The sequence below is a fragment of the Engystomops pustulosus genome, unplaced genomic scaffold (assembly GCF_040894005.1).
Source record: "Engystomops pustulosus unplaced genomic scaffold, aEngPut4.maternal MAT_SCAFFOLD_108, whole genome shotgun sequence".
Taxonomy (NCBI): Eukaryota; Metazoa; Chordata; class Amphibia; order Anura; family Leptodactylidae; genus Engystomops; species Engystomops pustulosus.
Window position 1 is genome coordinate 89,124 of NW_027284990.1, and position 22,272 is coordinate 111,395.

Genomic DNA, 22,272 nt, shown 5'->3' on the forward strand with positions numbered 1-22,272 from the left:
TCATCCCCTCTCTCTTTCTCTGCCCCCCTTTCTCTTCCCCTCTCTCTCTCTGCCCCCCTTTCTCTTCCCCTCTTTCTCTGCCCCCCCTCTTCCCCTCTCTCTTTCTCTCACCCCCTTTCTCTTCCCCTCTCTTTCTCTGCCCCCCCCTCTTCCCCTCTCTCTTTCTCTCGCCCCTTTTCTCTTCCCCTCTCTCTTTCTCTCGCCCCTTTTCTCTTCCCCTCTCTCTTTCTCTCGCCCCTTTTCTCTTCCCCTCTCTCTTTCTCTCGCCCCTTTTCTCTTCCCCTCTCTCTTTCTCTCGCCCCTTTTCTCTTCCCCTCTCTCTCGCCCCTTTTCTCTTCCCCTCTCTCTTTCTCTCGGCCCCCTTTTCTCTTCCCCTCTTTCTCTCGGCCCCCTTTTCTCTTCCCCTCTCTCTTTCTCTGCCCCCTTTTCTCTTCCCCTCTCTCTTTCTCTGCCCCCTTTTCTCTTCCCCTCTCTCTTTCTCTGCCCCCCTTTTCTCTTCCCCTCTCTCTTTCTCTGCCCCCCTTTTCTCTTCCCCTCTCTCTTTCTCTGCCCCCCTTTTCTCTTCCCCTCTCTCTTTCTCTGCCCCCCTTTTCTCTTCCCCTCTCTCTTTCTCTGCCCCCCTTTTCTCTTCCCCTCTCTCTTTCTCTGCCCCCCTTTTCTCTTCCCCTCTCTCTTTCTCTGCCCCCCTTTTCTCTTCCCCTCTCTCTTTCTCTGCCCCCCTTTCTCTTCCCCTCTCTCTTTCTCTGCCCCCCTTTCTCTTCCCCTCTCTCTTTCTCTGCCCCCCTTTCTCTTCCCCTCTCTCTTTCTCTGCCCCCCCTTCTCTTCCCCTCTCTCTTTCTCTGCCCCCCCTTCTCTTCCCCTCTCTCTTTCTCTGCCCCCCCTCTCTTCCCCTCTCTCTTTCTCTCGCCCCCTTTCTCTTCCCCTCTCTCTTTCTCTCGCCCCTTTCTCTTCCCCTCTCTCTTTCTCTCGCCCCTTTTCTCTTCCCCTCTCTCTCTTTCTCTCGCCCCTTTTCTCTTCCCCTCTCTCTCTTTCTCTCGCCCCTTTTCTCTTCCCCTCTCTCTCTCTGCCCCCCTTTCTCTTCCCCTCTCTTTCTCTGCCCCCCCTCTTCCCCTCTCTCTTTCTCTGCCCCCCCTCTTCCCCTCTCTCTTTCTCTGCCCCCCCTCTTCCCCTCTCTCTTTCTCTGCCCCCCCTCTCTTCCCCTCTCTCTTTCTCTGCCCCCCCTCTTCCCCTCTCTTTCTCTGCCCCCCCTCTTCCCCTCTCTCTTTCTCTGCCCCCCCTCTTCCCCTCTCTCTTTCTCTCGTTCCCCTTTTTGCTTGATCTTTCTCTCGACCCTTCTCAATTCTCCCTTTCTTTTCTCTCCCCTTCTCTCTGCTCTCTATTTCTCTCGCCCCCCTCTTTCTATTCTTTTTCGCTCTGTTTCTCTCTGTGTCTCTCTCTGTAGCTCTCTCTGTCAGCTCTGTCTCTCGGCTCTTTCTATGTGTTTCTCTCTGTCTCTCTTTTGTCTCTGTGTCATATACAGACATAGACAGACAGAGATAGACATTGCAGAGCAATTAGATTGTCATATGAAACAGTAACGAGAGACCTCCACCGACCCCCACACACCCCGAGAGATCCTGGAGGAGAGGAAAGGTCCATCTGATTCAGGAGAATCAAACTTCTGTACAAATCCAATAGCAACTAAATTAAACTGTATAAACTGTAAAAAAAAATAAATAAATAACGAGAGACAAAATCACAAGAGCTTAAAATCTATGAAGAAGAAGTGACAGTGCTGATATAGTCACTGGGGGTAGAGATGTACATCCACCCACATAGAGAGCACCATGATGGACGCCTCGTGAGACCTGGAGCCGCACATCTGTAACTACATCACACTCTTTTGTTCAGGGAGTTCAACAATCTGATGGAGGTCGTGAGAGCTCCAGCCAAGAGGAGAACATTGTAAGGTAAGTGCTGACATCCACCTGGGGACCTGCTGTGGTCAGAACCCCCATCCTGGGCAGTGGTCCATCAATGACTCGGTGTGCACTCCCAGATCTCCTCAGCTTGTCACCACTTTCATTAGAATATGGTGACCCCCCCAACCTCTTTTGGGCTCCAGGTCCCTTCTCTAGACCAGTGCTCGAGTACAGGGGTCATTAATATATGGTCAGTCATGAGCAGGATGATCACATTACTGAAGATCTCTGATGCAGCTGTCAGCTTTGCTGATCACGGCCCCTGTCACCCTCTATGACCAGGGTAATGGACCATGGCGGCCAAGCCAGGTATACACGACTGTTACCAGGAGTAACCAATATAAAGTCAACATAGAGCAGGACACGGGACATGTCCAGGATGGAGGCAAGATTCCAGGAATATGAAGAGGAATGCCCCACGATCATCACATGGTTAGGATGATGACTCCCTGCAGTCTGCTCTGTGCCCAGGGGTGCACCATTGTGGAGACGGGATAGGTCCCTTTACCTTTATATATGTCTTCTGCTTTGTTTTTGCTTCTCTAGCTTTGACCAATGTCACCACATGCGTCTGGAGGAAAAGTTTACTCTGGAAGATTTACTGAGGTTGGAGAAGGTCTTCAGCAATCACAGTGTGCAAATAGAGAAGGCGGAGAACCTGGAGGAACCTCATGTATCGCTCCAGAACAAGAAGAAGCACCACAAAGCATCTCGCCAGCCCGGGAACATGACTCTGAGGGAGTTTCAGGAGGTTCTTGCTGGACTCTTTAAGCTGGAGTCCTGGGAAGAGAATATGGAGCTTCTGTTTAACAAGGTACACAGTCTCACAAAACACAGCGTGGCTACACATAATGGCTGACTTATGGCATCTCTTCTCAGGTGGACACCTCCTGTGATGGATTCATTGACTGGAGTGAGTTCTGTACCTACCTACTTCTACAGTACAAGGAGCGAGACTACATGGCAGCACAAAGGGTCACATTTGTTGGAGAGCCCACCATAAGACTGTGCTCGCGTAATAAGGTCAGTGTGATCACACATTATGGGGCGACCAGTAGATATTAGGTGGTGGCCCATATTTACAGACCAGGTATTAACCTATTTGTTCCCACAGCAAGAGCCTACCTGCCGGGTCCTGGCCATCAGCTGTCTCCCATCACTCTGGTTCCTGAGTGTCAGTAAAGGGGGGGTCTTTACTCTGTGGGATGCCACCCTACACCCCCAGAAGTACTATGAGGTAGGTAACAAGAGAAGGAGTTGACAGATGCTGCAGACAACTAAGAGGAATGGGCTCACCTGGCAGGACATAACAGGTCAGGCTTAGGTTGGTCCATTTTCTCCTAAGACCCTTCATCTTCATGGCAGATGCATTCTACAGACTCACGGGTTGGAAAAAGGAGGTTTAAGTCCTGGGTGACGGATGCAGTGTACATGCCCGATGTGCAGAAGGTTGCTGTGGCCACTACCAGCCGAGACATTCATTTCTATGATGTGTCTACGGTCAGCTTCATGGAGGAGGTCCACCTGTTTGGTAGGCTGGTGGCAGCAGTCACATCATCTGGAGCTTTCTGTGAGTTGTGTACATGATGACTTCCAGTGATCCCTCTTCTTTTGCAGCTCTGACGCATACTGCCACCTGTTTCTACTACTGGTATGATACTCAGGTACACATGGACCTCTATGGTTCTGCTTGCCTGTCCCTCCACCTGATGACTGCCACTCACCACAATCTTCTTCTTATAGTCCACTGGTGGGCGGTCACTGCTCCTATGGGGTGACGAGAAGGGTGGCATAAGTCTTCTGTGGCTGCTGAAACCCAAGTCTGGATTGTTTGAGAAGCCGTTCACCCACCGGTCTGGCCCATCCGAGGTCTACATGCAGGTGGGTACAATCCTCTATGGGTCTATGGGCTTCAGTGCCAGTGTAGGGTGGTCATGTAGACTTCAGTAGCTTCTATCACTTCTGGAGCTTCAGGAGATGAGTGTCCAGCTGTTCATGGTTGTCGAAAGTTAGGACTACCACCGTCTCTTCTCCCTTCCATTCTGTCCTACAGGATCTGAAGCTCCACAACGATTTTCTGAGTTATCAGTCCATTCCAGACGTCCACTCAGAAGCCATCACTAAAGTCATGTATGTGGCCAGTCAGGAACTCTTAGTTACGTCCTGTGGAAGCTCTCACAACTCAGTAGTCATCATGGATATTCACCAAAGAGGGAACGTTTACACCTGGAGGATCAGGAAGGTGGGTGAAGGTCGTCCATGTATGGAGGTTTTTATAAAGACCCCAATTTTCACTCCTCATTTCCTCATCCTGTGACAGGGGGTGCAATGCTTTGACTACTGCAAGACCCTCAGCCTGCTGGTGACGGGGGGGCTGGACCACAAGGTTAGGCTATGGAACCAGTATGTCCCAAGCCGCCCCACAGCCATCCTCTCAGAACATACCACCGCCATCTCAGATGTGACCATATATGAGCCCCTGATGCAAGTCTTCAGCTACTCCAAGGACTCGGTGAGTGAGACCAAGTGCTTGCACTCATACACATCAGTAGACGATCTCCGAGGCTACATGTGAGACCTTGGCTGCTTCTCTCCTAGTCCTGGGTGCGCTGGGGATCTCTATTTTGGGCCGGTCACCTTGGTACTGTCACCTGGTTGCCCTCAGGCTCCTCTCAGAGGCTTCTTCTCTCCACCAGGTGCTGAAGGTGTGGGACCTCTCGTCGTGCAGGTGTATTCAGACATTGGTGGTGAAGTTCCCTTGCATTGAGTTCGGACACTTAAAGGAACATGGAGGATTCTCCTTCTTACTGACGTCCTGCAGCCCGCGGTGTCTAGTTGTCACATACTCTGATTACATTGGATTGCTGAAGTTGTCCCAAAATGACCCCAGCGAGGACAACCGGACCACACATGAAGCTCCTCTCTCCACGCTCCTCTACAACGGCTTCTTTCATCAGGTGAGAACCTGGACAGGAGAAGGGCCCCAGGTCTGTCCTGTGTATAGATGAGGGAAGGGCCCGGGTCTGTCCTGTGTATAGATGAGGGAAGGGCCCCGGGCCTGTCCTGTGTATAGATGAGGGAAGGGCCCCAGGTCTGTCCTGTGTATAGATGAGGGAAGGGCCCCGGGTCTGTCCTGTGTATAGATGAGGGAAGGGCCCGGGTCTGTCCTGTGTATAGATGAGGGAAGGGCCCCGGGTCTGTCCTGTGTATAGATGAGGGAAGGGCCCCAGGTCTGTCCTGTGTATAGATGAGGGAAGGGCCCCGGGTCTGTCCTGTGTATAGATGATGGAAGGGCCCCAGGTCTGTCCTGTGTATAGATGAGGGAAGGGCCCCGGGTCTGTCCTGTGTATAGATGAGGGAAGGGCCCCGGGCCTGTCCTGTGTATAGATGAGGGAAGGGCCCCGGGTCTGTCCTGTGTATAGATGAGGGAAGGGCCCCGGGTCTGTCCTGTGTATAGATGAGGGAAGGGCCCCGGGTCTGTCCTGTGTATAGATGAGGGAAGGGCCCCGGGTCTGTCCTGTGTATAGATGAGGGAAGGGCCCCGGGTCTGTCCTGTGTATAGATGAGGGAAGGGCCCCGGGCCTGTCCTGTGTATAGATGAGGGAAGGGCCCGGGTCTGTCCTGTGTATAGATGATGGAAGGGCCCGGGTCTGTCCTGTGTATAGATGAGGGAAGGGCCCCGGGTCTGTCCTGTGTATAGATGAGGGAAGGGCCCCGGGCCTGTCCTGTGTATAGATGAGGGAAGGGCCCGGGTCTGTCCTGTGTATAGATGAGGGAAGGGCCCCAGGCCTGTCCTGTGTATAGATGAGGGAAGGGCCCCGGGCCTGTCCTGTGTATAGATGAGGGAAGGGCCCCGGGCCTGTCCTGTGTATAGATGAGGGAAGGGCCCCAGGCCTGTCCTGTGTATAGATGAGGGAAGGGCCCCAGGCCTGTCCTGTGTATAGATGAGGGAAGGGCCCCGGGTCTGTCCTGTGTATAGATGAGGGAAGGGCCCCGGGTCTGTCCTGTGTATAGATGAGGGAAGGGCCCCGGGTCTGTCCTGTGTATAGATGAGGGAAGGGCCCCGGGTCTGTCCTGTGTATAGATGAGGGAAGGGCCCCAGGTCTGTCCTGTGTATAGATGAGGGAAGGGCCCCAGGTCTGTCCTGTGTATAGATGAGGGAAGGGCCCCGGGTCTGTCCTGTTTATAGATGAGGGAAGGGCCCCAGGTCTGTCCTGTGTATAGATGATGGAAGGGCCCGGGCCTGTCCTGTGTATAGATGAGGGAAGGGCCCCGGGTCTGTCCTGTGTATAGACGAGGGAAGGGCCCGGGTCTGTCCTGTGTATAGATGAGGGAAGGGCCCCGGGTCTGTCCTGTGTATAGACGAGGGAAGGGCCCGGGTCTGTCCTGTGTATAGATGAGGGAAGGGCCCCGGGTCTGTCCTGTGTATAGACGAGGGAAGGGCCCGGGTCTGTCCTGTGTATAGATGAGGGAAGGGCCCCGGGTCTGTCCTGTGTATAGATGAGGGAAGGGCCCCGGCCGGGCCTGTCCTGTGTATAGATGAGGGAAGGGCCCCGGGTCTGTCCTGTGTATAGATGAGGGAAGGGCCCCAGGCCTGTCCTGTGTATAGATGAGGGAAGGGCCCCGGGTCTGTCCTGTGTATAGATGAGGGAAGGGCCCGGGCCTGTCCTGTGTATAGATGAGGGAAGGGCCCCGGGCCTGTCCTGTGTATAGATGAGGGAAGGGCCCCGGGCCTGTCCTGTGTATAGATGAGGGAAGGGCCCCGGGTCTGTCCTGTGTATAGATGAGGGAAGGGCCCCGGGTCTGTCCTGTGTATAGATGAGGGAAGGGCCCGGGTCTGTCCTGTGTATAGATGAGGGAAGGGCCCCGGGCCTGTCCTGTGTATAGATGAGGGAAGGGCCCCGGGTCTGTCCTGTGTATAGATGAGGGAAGGGCCCCGGGTCTGTCCTGTGTATAGATGAGGGAAGGGCCCCGGGTCTGTCCTGTGTATAGATGAGGGAAGGGCCCCGGGTCTGTCCTGTGTATAGATGAGGGAAGGGCTCCAGGATGATTGGTGCTGATGATGTAGCAGAGCTGATACAGCTCCAGGATGATTTGTGCTGATAATGTAGCAGAGCTGATACAGCCCCAGGATGATTTGTGCTGATAATGTAGCAGAGCTGATACAGCTCCAGGATGATTTGTGCTGATAATGTAGCAGAGCTGATACAGCCCCAGGATGATTTGTGCTGATAATGTAGCAGAGCTGATACAGCTCCAGGATGATTTGTGCTGATAATGTAGCAGAGCTGATACAGCTCCCGGATGATTGGTGCTGATGATGTAGCAGAGCTGATACAGCTCCAGGATGATTTGTGCTGATAATGTAGCAGAGCTGATACAGCTCCAGGATGATTTGTGCTGATAATGTAGCAGAGCTGATACAGCTCCAGGATGATTTGTGCTGATAATGTAGCAGAGCTGATACAGCTCCAGGATGATTTGTGCTGATAATGTAGCAGAGCTGATACAGCTCCAGGATGATTTGTGCTGATAATGTAGCAGAGCTGATACAGCTCCAGGATGATTTGTGCTGATAATGTAGCAGAGCTGATACAGCCCCAGGATGATTTGTGCTGATAATGTAGCAGAGCTGATACAGCTCCAGGATGATTTGTGCTGATGATGTAGCAGAGCTGATACAGCTCCAGGATGATTTGTGCTGATAATGTAGCAGAGCTGATACAGCTCCAGGATGATTTGTGCTGATAATGTAGCAGAGCTGATACAGCTCCAGGATGATTTGTGCTGATAATGTAGCAGAGCTGATACAGCCCCAGGATGATTTGTGCTGATAATGTAGCAGAGCTGATACAGCTCCAGGATGATTTGTGCTGATGATGTAGCAGAGCTGATGCAGCTCCAGGATGATTTGTGCTGATGATGTAGCAGAGCTGATACAGCTCCAGGATGATTTGTGCTGATAATGTAGCAGAGCTGATACAGCTCCAGGATGATTTGTGCTGATGATGTAGCAGAGCTGATACAGCCCCAGGATGATTAGTGCTGATAATGTAGCAGAGCTGATACAGCTCCAGGATGATTGGTGCTGATAATGTAGCAGAGCTGATACAGCTCCAGGATGATTAGTGCTGATAATGTAGCAGAGCTGATACAGCTCCAGGATGATTTGTGCTGATAATGTAGCAGAGCTGATACAGCTCCAGGATGATTGGTGCTGATGATGTAGCAGAGCTGATACAGCTCCCGGATGATTGGTGCTGATAATGTAGCAGAGCTGATACAGCTCCAGGGTGATTTGTGCTGATAATGTAGCAGGGCTGATACAGCTCCAGGATGATTGGTGCTGATGATGTAGCAGAGCTGATACAGCTCCAGGGTGATTTGTGCTGATAATGTAGCAGAGCTGATACAGCCCCAGGATGATTTGTGCTGATAATGTAGCAGAGCTGATACAGCCCCAGGATGATTTGTGCTGATAATGTAGCAGAGCTGATACAGCCCCAGGATGATTTGTGCTGATAATGTAGCAGAGCTGATACAGCTCCAGGATGATTTGTGCTGATAATGTAGCAGAGCTGATACAGCTCCAGGATGATTGGTGCTGATAATGTAGCAGAGCTGATACAGCTCCAGGATGATTAGTGCTGATAATGTAGCAGAGCTGATACAGCTCCAGGATGATTGGTGCTGATAATGTAGCAGAGCTGATACAGCTCCAGGATTATTTTTTGCTACTAATGTAGCAGAGCTGCTGCCGCGCTGAAGACTAGTTCCTGCCATAGCATGTACAGAAAATTTATCTTGCACTTAAATAAGTGTCAGGATTAGGTTCTCCGACCTCCTGTGCATCTCCGCGCAAACTGCACCTCTCGTCCGCTACCAGCGGTCTCTGGTGCACGCCCCAGGCAGCGGCTGCTAAGACCTTGCGCTGTCTAGGAGTTGTGTTCTGGACTGCTGGGAGTTGTGGTACCTCTGCATGGTGTCTGCGATTGTGCCTTGTTGTTCTGCACCATGAGGGGTTAATTCCCAGAAGTTGTCCAGCTCCAATCAGGTTCTGGAGGTTCTGGCTGCATAAATTGCTCCTTGCTATAGGTGTGACCTGCTCCCTGCTATAGGTGTGACCTGCTCCCTGCTATAGGTGTGACCTGCTCCCTGCTATAGGTGTGACCTGCTCCTTGCTATAGATGTGACCTGCTCCCTGCTATAGGTGTGACCTGCTCCCTGCTATAGGTGTGACCTGCTTCCTGCTATAGGTGTGACCTGCTCCCTGCTATAGGTGTGACCTGCTCCCTGCTATAGGTGTGACCTGCTCCCTGCTATAGGTGTGACCTGCTCCCTGCTATAGGTGTGACCTGCTCCCTGCTATAGGTGTGACCTGCTCCCTGCTATAGGCGTGACCTGCTCTCTGTTATAGGTGTGACCTGCTTCCTGCTATAGGTGTGACCTGCTCCCTGCTATAGGTGTGACCTGCTCCTTGCTGTAGGTGTGACCTGCTCCTTGCTATAGGTGTGACCTGCTCCCTGCTATAGGTGTGACCTGCTCCCTGCTATAGGTGTGACCTGCTCCTTGCTATAGGTGTGACCTGCTCCTTGCTATAGGTGTGACCTGCTCCTTGCTATAGGTGTGACCTGCTCCTTGCTATAGGTGTGACCTGCTCCCTGCTATAGGTGTGACCTGCTCCCTGCTATAGGTGTGACCTGCTCCCTGCTATAGGTGTGACCTGCTCCTTGCTATAGGTGACCTGCTCCTTGCTATAGGTGTGACCTGCTCCTTGCTATAGGTGTGACCTGCTCCTTGCTATAGGTGTGACCTGCTCCCTGCTATAGGTGTGGCCTGCTCCCTGCTATAGGTGTGACCTGCTCCTTGCTATAGGTGTGGCCTGCTCCCTGCTATAGGTGTGACCTGCTCCTTGCTATAGGTGTGACCTGCTCCCTGCTATAGGTGTGACCTGCTCCTTGCTATAGGTGTGACCTGCTCTCTGCTATAGGTGTGACCTGCTCCTTGCTATAGGTGTGACCTGCTCTCTGCTATAGGTGTAACCTGCTCCTTGCTATAGGTGTGACCTGCTCTCTGCTATAGGTGTAACCTGCTCCTTGCTATAGGTGTGACCTGCTCCTTGCTATAGGTGTGACCTGCTCCCTGCTATAGGTGTGACCTGCTCTCTGCTATAGGTGTGACCTGCTCCCTGCTATAGGTGTGACCTGCTCCCTGCTATAGGTGTGACCTGCTCCCTGCTATAGGTGTGACCTGCTCCCTGCTATAGGTGTGACCTGCTCCCTGCTATAGGTGTGACCTGCTCCCTGCTATAGATGTGACCTGCTCCTTGCTATAGGTGTGACCTGCTCCCTGCTATAGGTGTGACCTGCTCCCTGCTATAGATGTGACCTGCTCCTTGCTATAGGTGTGACCTGCTCCCTGCTATAGGTGTGACCTGCTCCCTGCTATAGGTGTGACCTGCTCCTTGCTGTAGGTGTGACCTGCTCCCTGCTATAGATGTGACCTGCTCCTTGCTATAGGTGTGACCTGCTCCCTGCTATAGGTGTGACCTGCTCCTTGCTGTAGGTGTGACCTGCTCCTTGCTATAGGTGTGACCTGCTCCCTGCTATAGGTGTGACCTGCTCCCTGCTATAGGTGTGACCTGCTCCTTGCTATAGGTGTGACCTGCTCCTTGCTATAGGTGTGACCTGCTCCTTGCTATAGGTGTGACCTGCTCCTTGCTATAGGTGTGACCTGCTCCCTGCTATAGGTGTGACCTGCTCCCTGCTATAGGTGTGACCTGCTCCCTGCTATAGGTGTGACCTGCTCCTTGCTATAGGTGACCTGCTCCTTGCTATAGGTGTGACCTGCTCCTTGCTATAGGTGTGACCTGCTCCTTGCTATAGGTGTGACCTGCTCCCTGCTATAGGTGTGACCTGCTCCCTGCTATAGGTGTGATCTGCTCCTTGCTATAGGTGTGACCTGCTCCCTGCTATAGGTGTGATCTGCTCCTTGCTATAGGTGTGACCTGCTCCCTGCTATAGGTGTGACCTGCTCTCTGTTATAGGTGTGAGCTGCTCCTTGCTATAGGTGTGGCCTGCTCCTTGCTATAGGTGTGACCTGCTCCTTGCTATAGGTGTGACCTGCTCCTTGCTATAGGTGTGACCTGCTCCCTGCTATAGGTGTGATCTGCTCCTTGCTATAGGTGTGACCTGCTCCCTGCTATAGGTGTGACCTGCTCCCTGCTATAGGTGTGACCTGCTCCTTGCTATAGATGTGACCTGCTCTCTGCTATAGGTGTGACCTTCTCCTTGCTATAGGTGTGACCTGCTCCCTGCTATAGGTGTGACCTGCTCCTCGCTATAGGTGTGACCTGCTCCCTGCTATAGGTGTGACCTGCTCCCTGCTATAGGTGTGACCTGCTCCCTGCTATAGGTGTGACCTGCTCCCTGCTATAGGTGTGACCTGCTCCCTGCTATAGGTGTGACCTGCTCCTTGCTATAGATGTGACCTGCTCTCTGCTATAGGTGTGACCTTCTCCTTGCTATAGGTGTGACCTTCTCCTTGCTATAGGTGTGACCTGCTCCTTGCTATAGGTGTGACCTGCTCCTTGCTATAGATGTGACCTGCTCCTTTCTATAGATGTGACCTGCTCCTTGCTATAGGTGTGACCTGCTCCCTGCTATAGGTGTGACCTGCTCCCTGTTATAGGTGTGACCTGCTCCCTGCTATAGGTGTGACCTGCTCCCTGCTATAGGTGTGACCTGCTCCCTGCTATAGGTGTGACCTGCTCCCTGCTATAGGTGTGACCTGCTCCCTGCTATAGGTGTGACCTGCTCCTTTCTATAGGTGTGACCTGCTCCCTGCTATAGGTGTGACCTGCTCCCTGCTATAGGTGTGACCTGCTCCTTGCTATAGGTGTGACCTGCTCCCTGCTATAGGTGTGACCTGCTCCTTGCTATAGGTGTGATCTGCTCCCTGCTATAGGTGTGATCTGCTCCCTGCTATAGGTGTGACCTGCTCCCTGCTATAGGTGTGACCTGCTCCTTGCTATAGGTGTGACCTGCTCCTTGCTATAGGTGTGACCTGCTCCCTGCTATAGGTGTGACCTGCTCCCTGCTATAGGTGTGACCTGCTCTCTGTTATAGGTGTGACCTGCTCCCTGCTATAGGTGTGATCTGCTCCTTGCTATAGGTGTGACCTGCTCCCTGCTATAGGTGTGACCTGCTCCCTGCTATAGGTGTGACCTGCTCCTTGCTATAGGTGTGACCTGCTCTCTGCTATAGGTGTGACCCGCTCCCTGCTATAGGTGTGATCTGCTCCCTGCTATAGGTGTGATCTGCTCCCTGCTATAGGTGTGACCTGCTCCTTGCTATAGGTGTGACCTGCTCTCTGTTATAGGTGAGACCTGCTCCCTGCTATTATGGGGCGCCGTTTGTTCACAGTGTATTTTGTGACACAGAATCCATTTTGTAAGCACAGAATAATTTTGTGTTCACAAAATATTCTGCTTGAAGACAAAATACATTACACTTGCACAAAACTACACATCTTTTAGTGAACACCAAATTTATTTTGTGCATACATATTAGATTATGTGAACAAAAAAATGATTTTGTGTTTACAGAATAATTTTTTGTGACACAGAATTAAATTTTGTAGACACGAAACTTGTCCTGTGACACAGATTTTTTATTTTGTGGCACAGAATAATTTTTTTTAACAAAATGACTTTTGTATAAGAGTCTTTTCAAAATTACATTTCTGTACTACAAAATGCCATTCTGTGAGACAAAACTCTTATTGTGTACAACAAAAACTATTTCTGTGATACAAAATATAATTTTGTGTAACAGAATTCTACTTCTGTACTACAAAATACCATTCTGTGTGACAGAATTTTACTTCTGTACTACAAAATGACATTCTGTGTGACAGAATTCTTATTCTGTGTGAAAGAACTCTACTTCTGTACTACAAAATACCATTCTGTTTGACAAAATTCTACTTCTGTACTACAAAATACCATTCTGTTTGACAAAATTCTTCTTCTGTACTACAAAATACTATTCTGTGCGACAGAATTCTACTTCCGTACTACAAAATGCCATTCTGTGCGACAGAATTCTACTTCCGTACTACAAAATGCCATTCTGTGCGACAGAATTCTACTTCGGTACCACAAAATGCCATTCTGTGCGACAGAATTCTACTTCCGTACTACAAAATGCCATTCTGTGCGACAGAATTCTACTTCCGTACTACAAAATGCCATTCTGTGCGACAGAATTCTACTTCTGTACTACAAAATGCCATTCTGTGCGACAGAATTCTACTTCTGTACAACAAAATACTATTCTGTGCGACAGTATTCTACTTCTGTACTACAAAATACTATTCTGTGCGACAGAATTCTACTTCTGTACTACAAAAACACTATTCTGTGTGACAGAATTCTACTTCTGTACTACAAAATGGCATTATGTGCAACAGAATTCTACTTCTGTACTACAAAATACTATTCTGTGCGACAGATTTTTACTTCTGTACTACAAAATACCATTCTCTGCCACAGAATTCTACTTCTGTACTACAAAATGGCATTATGTGCGACAGAATTCTACTTCTGTACTACAAAATACTATTCTGTGCGACAGAATTCTTATTCTGTGAGAAATATCTGTCAGTCAAACAGACCAGCCAACCAATGAAATGCTTCCTTTATTGCCAGGTCCTGGAGACAGCAGTGAAGCCCCAGCTCTGCTCTCAGGCTGGAGGTTGTGAGGTCTCCCTGGTCTGCTCTGGTTGTGGTCTATAGATGGGACAGGGATTGGATTGTGTTGATCTCCTGCACATTGTATATACACAGGAAAGTGTCTGCTCTAAGAAATTACTGTACATGATATTTCCTCGTGGTGTAAAGGACCTTTGATGACGTCATCGCCATGTGACTTGTGTGGGAGGAGCAACTCTAGAGTTACACAGAAACCATGGAGATCGCTGGTAGAAGCTGCAGCCCTGAGGAATAGAAGGGAGTAATAGAGGGAGAGGAGGAGGTGGGGAGCAGGGAGAGGAGGAGGTGGGGAGCAGGGAGAGGAGGAGGAGGTGGGGAGCAGGGAGAGGAGGAGGAGGTGGGGAGCAGGGAGAGGAGGAGGAGGGAGCAGGGAGAGGAGGAGGTGGGGAGCAGGGAGAGGAGGAGGTGGGGTGCAGGGAGAGGAGGAGAAGGTGGGGAGCAGGGAGAGGAGGAGGAGGGAGCAGGGAGAGGAGGAGGTGGGGAGCAGGGAGAGGAGGAGGTGGGGTGCAGGGAGAGGAGAAGGTGGGGTGCAGGGAGAGGAGAAGGTGGGGAGCACGGAGAGGAGAAGGTGGGGAGCAGGGAGAGGAGGAGGTGGGGAGCAGGGAGAGGAGAAGGTGGGGTGCAGGGAGAGGAGAAGGTGGGGTGCAGGGAGAGGAGAAGGTGGGGAGCACGGAGAGGAGAAGGTGGGGAGCACGGAGAGGAGGAGGTGGGGAGCAGGGAGAGGAGAAGGTGGGGTGCAGGGAGAGGAGAAGGTGGGGTGCAGGGAGAGGAGAAGGTGGGGAGCAGGGAGAGGAGAAGGTGGGGAGCAGGGAGAGGAGAAGGTGGGGTACAGGGAGAGGAGAAGTGGGGAGCACGGAGAGGAGAAGGTGGGGAGCAGGGAGAGGAGGAGGTGGGGAGCAGGGAGAGGAGGAGGTGGGGAGCAGGGAGAGGAGAAGGTGGGGTGCAGGGAGAGGAGAAGGTGGGGTGCAGGGAGAGGAGAAGGTGGGGAGCAGGGATAGGAGAAGGTGGGGAGCAGGGAGAGGAGGAGGAGGTGGGGAGCAGGGAGAGGAGGAGGTGGGGAGCAGGGAGAGGAGGAGGAGGGGAGCAGGGAGAGGAGAAGGTGGGGTGCAGGGAGAGGAGAAGGTGGGGTGCAGGGAGAGGAGAAGGTGGGGAGCAGGGAGAGGAGAAGGTGGGGAGCAGGGAGAGGAGGAGGTGGGGAGCAGGGAGAGGAGAAGGTGGGGTGCAGGGAGAGGAGAAGGTGGGGAGCAGGGATAGGAGAAGGTGGGGTGCAGGGAGAGGAGGAGGAGGTGGGGAGCAGGGAGAGGAGGAGGAGGGGAGCAGGGAGAGGAGGAGGTGGGGAGCAGGGAGAGGAGAAGGTGGGGTGCAGGGAGAGGAGAAGGTGGGGAGCAGGGAGAGGAGAAGGTGGGGAGCAGGGAGAGGAGGAGGTGGGGAGCAGGGAGAGGAGAAGGTGGGGAGCAGGGATAGGAGAAGGTGGGGAGCAGGGAGAGGAGGAGGAGGTGGGGAGCAGGGAGAGGAGGAGGTGGGGTGCAGGGAGAGGAGAAGGTGGGGAGCAGGGAGAGGAGGAGGAGGTGGGGAGCAGGGAGAGGAGGAGGTGGGGTGCAGGGAGAGGAGGAGAAGGTGGGGAGCAGGGAGAGGAGGAGGTGGGGAGCAGGGAGAGGAGGAGGTGGGGAGCAGGGAGAGGAGGAGGTGGGGAGCAGGGAGAGGAGAAGGTGGGGAGCAGGGAGAGGAGAAGGTGGGGAGCATAGAGAGGAGGAGAAGGTGGGGAGCGGGGAGAGGAGAAGGTGGGGTGCAGGGAGAGGAGGAGGTGGGGAGCAGGGAGAGGAGAAGGTGGGGTACAGGGAGAGGAGAAGGTGGGGAGCAGGGAGAGGAGAAGGTGGGGAGCAGGGAGAGGAGAAGGTGGGGAGCATAGAGAGGAGGAGAAGGTGGGGAGCGGGGAGAGGAGAAGGTGGGGTGCAGGGAGAGGAGGAGGTGGGGAGCAGGGAGAGGAGAAGGTGGGGTACAGGGAGAGGAGAAGGTGGGAAGTCAGGGAGAGAAAAAGGTGGGGAGCAGGGAGAGGAGGAGAAGGTGGGGAGCAGGGAGAGGAGAAGATGGGGAGTCAGGGAGAGGGGTGCAGAGTGACATGGATGTAATGTGGGGGTGCAGGGTGAGATGGATGTAATGTGGGGTGCAGGGTGACATGGATGTAATGTGGGGTGCAGGGTGACATGGATGTAATGTGGGGTGCAGGGTGACATGGATGTAATGTGGGGGTGCAGGGTGACATGGATGTAATGTGGGGGTGCAGGGTGACATGGATGTAATGTGGGGGTGCAGGGTGACATGGATGTAATGTGGGGGTGCAGGGTGACATGGATGTAATGTGGGGTGCAGGGTGACATGGGTGTAATGTGGTGTGCAGGGTGACATGGATGTAATGTGGTGTGCAGGGTGACATGGATGTAATGTGGGGGTGCAGGGTGACATGGATGTAATGTGGGGTGCAGGGTGACATGGATGTAATATGGGGAGCAGGGTGACATGGATGTAATGTGAGGTGCAGGGTGACATGGATGTAATGTGAGGTGCAGGGTGACATGGATGTAATGTGGGGTGCAGGGTGACATGGATGTAATGTGGGGGTGCAGGGTGACATGGATGTAATGTGGGGGTGCAGGGTGACATGGATGTAATGTGGGGGTGCAGGGTGACATGGATGTAATGTGAGGTGCAGGGTGACATGGATGTAATGTGGGGTGCAGGGTGACATGGATGTAATGTGGGGGTGCAGGGTGACATGGATGTAATGTGGGGTGCAGGGTGACATGGATGTAATGTGGGGTGCAGGGTGACATGGATGTAATGTGGGGTGCAGGGTGAGATGGATGTAATGTGGGGAGCAGGGTGACATGGATGTAATGTGGTGTGCAGGGTGACATGGATGTAATGTGGGGTGCAGGGTGACATGGATGTAATGTGGGGGTGCAGGGTGATATGGATGTAAAGTGGGGTGCAGGGTGACATGGATGTAATGTGGGGTGCAGGGTGACATGGATGTAATGTGGGGTGCAGGGTGAGATGGATGTAATGTGGTGTGCAGGGTGACATGGATGTAATGTGGGGTGCAGGGTGACATGGATGTAATGTGGAGGTGCAGGGTGACATGGATGTAATGTGGGGGTGCAGGGTGACATGGATGTAATGTGGGGTGCAGGGTGACATGGATGTAATGTGGGGTGCAGGGTGATATGGATGTAATGTGGGGGTGCAGGGTGACATGGATGTAATGTGCGGTGCAGGGTGACATGGATGTAATGTGGGGTGCAGAGTGACATGGATGTAATGTGGGGGTGCAGGGTGACATGGATGTAATGTGGGGGTGCAGGGTGACATGGATGTAATGTGGGGTGCAGGGTGACATGGATGTAATGTGGGGTGCAGGGTGACATGGATGTAATGTGGAGGTGCAGGGTGACATGGATGTAATGTGGAGGTGCAGGGTGACATGGATGTAATGTGGGGGTGCAGGGTGACATGGGTGTAATGTGAGGTGCAGGGTGACATGGATGTAATGTGGGGTGCAGGGTGACATGGATGTAATGTGGGGGTGCAGGGTGACATGGATGTAATGTGGGGGTGCAGGGTGACATGGATGTAATGTGGGGTGCAGGGTGACATGGATGTAATGTGGGGGTGCAGGGTGACATGGATGTAATGTGGGGGTGCAGGGTGACATGGATGTAATGTGGGGAGCAGGGTGACATGGATGTAATGTGGGGTGCAGGGTGACATGGATGTAATGTGGGGTGCAGGGTGACATGGATGTAATGTGGGGTGCAGGGTGACATGGATGTAATGTGGGGTGCAGGGTGACATGGATGTAATGTGGGGTGCAGGGTGACATGGATGTAATGTGGGGTGCAGGGTGACATGGATGTAATGTGGGGTGCAGGGTGACATGGATGTAATGTGGGGGTGCAGTGTGACATGGATGTGATGTGGGGGTGCAGGGTGACATGGATGTAATGTGGGGGTGCAGGGTGACATGGATGTAATGTGGGGGTGCAGGGTGACATGGATGTAATGTGGTGGTGCAGGGTGACATGGATGTAATGTGGGGTGCAGGGTGACATGGGTGTAATGTGGGGGTGCAGGGTGACATGGATGTAATGTGGGGTGCAGGGTGACATGAATGTAATGTGGGGGTGCAGGGTGACATGGGTGTAATGTGGGGTGCAGGGTGACATGGATGTAATGTGGGGGTGCAGGGTGACATGGGTGTAATGTGGGGTGCAGGGTGACATGGATGTAATGTGGGGTGCAGGGTGACATGGATGTAATGTGGGGGTGCAGGGTGACATGGATGTAATGTGGGGTGCAGGGTGACATGGATGTAATGTGGGGGTGCAGGGTGACATGGATGTAATGTGGGGTGCAGGGTGACATGGATGTAATGTGGGGGTGCAGGGTGACATGGATGTAATGTGGTGTGCAGGGTGACATGGATGTAATGTGGGGGTGCAGGGTGACATGGATGTAATGTGGGGTGCAGGGTGACATGGATGTAATGTGGGGTGCAGGGTGACATGGATGTAATGTGGGGGTGCAGGGTGACATGGATGTAATGTGGGGTGCAGGGTGACATGGGTGTAATGTGGGGATGCAGGGTGACATGGATGTGATGTGGGGTGCAGGGTGACATGGATGTAATGTGGGGATGCAGGGTGACATGGATGTAATGTGGGGTGCAGGGTGACATGGATGTAATGTGGGGTGCAGGGTGACATGGATGTAATGTGGGGGTGCAGGGTGACATGGATGTAATGTGGGGGTACAGGGTGACATGGATGTAATGTGGGGTGCAGGGTGACATGGATGTAATGTGGGGTGCAGGGTGACATGGATGTAATGTGGGGTGCAGGGTGACATGGATGTAATGTGGGGTGCAGGGTGACATGGATGTTATGTGGGGTGCAGGGTGACATGTATGTTATGTGGGGTGCAGGGTGACATGGGTGTAATGTGGTGTGCAGGGTGACATGGATGTAAAGTGGGGTGCAGGGTGACATGTATGTTATGTGGGGTGCAGGGTGACATGGGTGTAATGTGGGGTGCAGGGTGACATGGATGTAATGTGAGGTGCAGGGTGACATGGATGTAATGTGGGGTGCAGGGTGACATGGGTGTAATGTGGGGGTGCAGGGTGACATGGATGTAAAGTGGTGTGCAGGGTGACATGGATGTAATGTGGGGTGCAGGGTGACATGGATGTAATGTGGGGTGCAGGGTGACATGGATGTAATGTGGGGTGCAGGGTGACATGGATGTAATGTGGGGTGCAGGGTGACATGGGTGTAATGTGGTGTGCAGGGTGACATGGATGTAAAGTGGGGTGCAGGGTGACATGGATGTAATGTGGGGTGCAGGGTGACATGGATGTAATGTGGGGTGCAGGGTGACATGGATGTAATGTGGGGTATACGGTGACATGGATGTAATGTGGGGGTGCAGGGTGACATGGATGTAATGTGGGGTGCAGGGTGACATGGATGTAATGTGGGGGTGCAGGGTGACATGGATGTAATGTGCGGTGCAGGGTGACATGGATGTAATGTGGGGGTGCAGGGTGACATGGATGTAATGTGGGGTGCAGGGTGACATGGATGTAATGTGGGGGTGCAGGGTGACATGGATGTAATGTGGGGGTGCAGGGTGACATGGATGTAATGTGGGGTATTGGGTGACATGGATGTAATGTGGGGTGCAGGGTGACATGGATGTAATGTGGGGTGCAGGGTGACATGGATGTAATGTGGGGGTGCAGGGTGACATGGATGTAATGTGGGGGTGCAGGGTGACATGGATGTAATGTGGGGTATTGGGTGACATGGGTGTAATGTGGGGTGCAGGGTGACATGTATGTAATGTGAGGTGCAGGGTGACATGGGTGTAATGTGGGGGTGCAGGGTGACATGGATGTAATGTGGGGGTGCAGGGTGACATGGATGTAATGTGGGGTGCAGGGTGACATGGATGTAATGTGGGGGTGCAGGGTGACATGGATGTAATGTGGGGTGCAGGGTGACATGGATGTAATGTGGGGGTGCAGGGTGACATGAATGTAATGTGGGGTGCAGGGTGACATGGATGTAATGTGGGGGTGCAGGGTGACATGGATGTAATGTGGGGGTGCAGGGTGACATGGATGTAATGTGAGGTGCAGGGTGACATGGGTGTAATGTGGGGGTGCAGGGTGACATGGATGTAATGTGGGGTGCAGGGTGACATGGGTGTAATGTGGGGTGCAGGGTGACATGGATGTAATGTGGGGGTGCAGGGTGACATGGATGTAATGTGGGGTGCAGGGTGACATGGGTGTAATGTGGGGTGCAGGGTGACATGGATGTAATGTGGGGTGCAGGGTGACATGGATGTAATGTGGGGTGCAGGGTGACATGGGTGTAATGTGGGGAGCAGGGTGACATGGATGTAATGTGGGGTGCAGGGTGACATGGATGTAATGTGGGGGTGCAGGGTGATATGGATGTAATGTGGGGGTGCAGGGTGACATGGATGTAATGTGGGGGTGCAGGGTGACATGGGTGTAATGTGGGGTGCAGGGTGACATGGGTGTAATGTGGGGTGCAGGGTGACATGGGTGTAATGTGGGGTGCAGGGTGACATGGATGTAATGTGGGGATGCAGGGTGACATGGATGTAATGTGGGGATGCAGGGTGACATGGATGTAATGTGGGGTGCAGGGTGACATGGATGTAATGTGGGGGTGCAGGGTGACATGGATGTAATGTGGGGGTGCAGGGTGACATGGATGTAATGTGGGGGTGCAGGGTGACATGGATGTAATGTGGGGGTGCAGGGTGACATGGATGTAATGTGGGGTGCAGGGTGACATGGATGTAATGTGGGGGTGCAGGGTGACATGGATGTAATGTGGGGTGCAGGGTGACATGGATGTAATGTGGGGGTGCAGGGTGACATGAATGTAATGTGGGGTGCAGGGTGACATGGATGTAATGTGGGGGTGCAGGGTGACATGGATGTAATGTGGGGGTGCAGGGTGACATGGATGTAATGTGGGGGTGCAGGGTTACATGGATGTAATGTGGGGTGCAGGGTGACATGGATGTAATGTGGGGGTGCAGGGTGACATGGATGTAATGTGGGGGTGCAGGGTGACATGGATGTAATGTGGGGGTGCAGGGTGACATGGATGTAATGTGGGGGTGCAGGGTGACATGGATGTAATGTGGGGGTGCAGGGTGACATGGATGTAATGTGGGGGTGCAGGGTGATATGGATGTAATGTGGGGGTGCAGTGTGACATGGATGTAGTATGGGGGTGCAGGGTGACATGGATGTAATGTGGGGGTGCAGGGTGACATGGATGTAATGTGGGGGTGCAGGGTGACATGGATGTAATGTGGGGTGCAGGTAGGTCCTGGTGGATAGGGGGAGCCGCTTCTTTAGCCCATTAGGATTTATCATCCTTTATATAAAGCAAACTAAATGCTGGATGGCAAAACCCGGTCCCTGAGCCCACAAGGTTTTGGGTAGTAAGAGATCTCCTTAACCCCTTAAGGACGGAGGGTTTTCCGGCTCTTTTCTCGCTCTCCAACTTCAAAAATCCATAACTTTTTCATTTTTCCGTGTACAGACCTGTGTGAGGCTTATTTTGTGCGTAACAAATTTTACTTTCCCGTGATGTTATTTATTTTAACATGCCGTGTACTGCGAAGCTGAAAAAAAATTCCAAATGTGGAAAAATTGAAAAAAAACCGCACATGCGTCACGTTCTTGTGGGCTCAGTTTTTACGACTTTCACTCTTCGCTCCAAATAACACGCCTACTTTATTCTTTGGTTTGGTGCGATCGCGGTGACACCAGATTTATAGGTTTTATTGTGTTTTAATACATTTTCAAAAATTAAACGAATGTGTACAAAAAAGAAAAAAATTTTTTTGCCATTTTCTGACGCTAATAACTTTTTCATACTTTGGCGCACGGAGATGTGTGAGGGGTCATTTTTTGCGAAATGAGGCAACGTTTTCATTGCTACCATTTTGAGGTCTGTGCGACATTTTGATCATTTTTTATTTCATTTTTTATGTTATGTAAAAAGGTGTAAAAGTCGCATTTCGGACATTTGGGCGCCATTTCCCGCCTCGGAGGTCACCGCCGCCTGTAACCGTTTTAATATTTTGATAGATCGGGCATTTTGGGACGCGGCGATACCTAATATGTCTGTGATTTTTACTGTTTATTATGTTTTATATCCGTTCTAGGGAAAGGGGGGTGATTTGAACTTTTAATATTTTATTAATTTTTTTTATTTTTTAAACTTTTTTTTTTCTTTTTTTTTTCACTATCTTTTAGACCATCTAGGGTACATTAACCCTAGATGGTCAGATCGCTGCTACCATATACTGCAATACTTCTGTATTGCAATATATGGCATTTTTGCAGCACATTCATTACAATGAGCCACTGGCTCATTGTAACGAATCTGCAGCTGCCAGATAGCCTCGTGTCAAAAGAAGACA

General features: G+C 52.2%; 1 protein-coding gene across 1 annotated transcript in view; it reads left to right on the top strand.

Annotated features, from left to right (window-relative positions):
- The first annotated feature begins 3,509 nt into the window (after nucleotides 1–3,509).
- The window catches only part of LOC140107058 (cilia- and flagella-associated protein 337-like), a 39,348-nt gene continuing 20,585 nt past the window's right edge, over nucleotides 3,510–22,272 (top strand). The window contains exons 1-5 of the mRNA XM_072131627.1: nucleotides 3,510–3,625; nucleotides 3,705–3,842; nucleotides 4,015–4,203; nucleotides 4,282–4,473; nucleotides 4,658–4,918. Coding sequence (XP_071987728.1) covers nucleotides 3,545–3,625; nucleotides 3,705–3,842; nucleotides 4,015–4,203; nucleotides 4,282–4,473; nucleotides 4,658–4,918 — 861 coding nt within the window. The 5' untranslated portion in view covers nucleotides 3,510–3,544. The remainder of the gene's footprint in view (nucleotides 3,626–3,704; nucleotides 3,843–4,014; nucleotides 4,204–4,281; nucleotides 4,474–4,657; nucleotides 4,919–22,272) is intronic.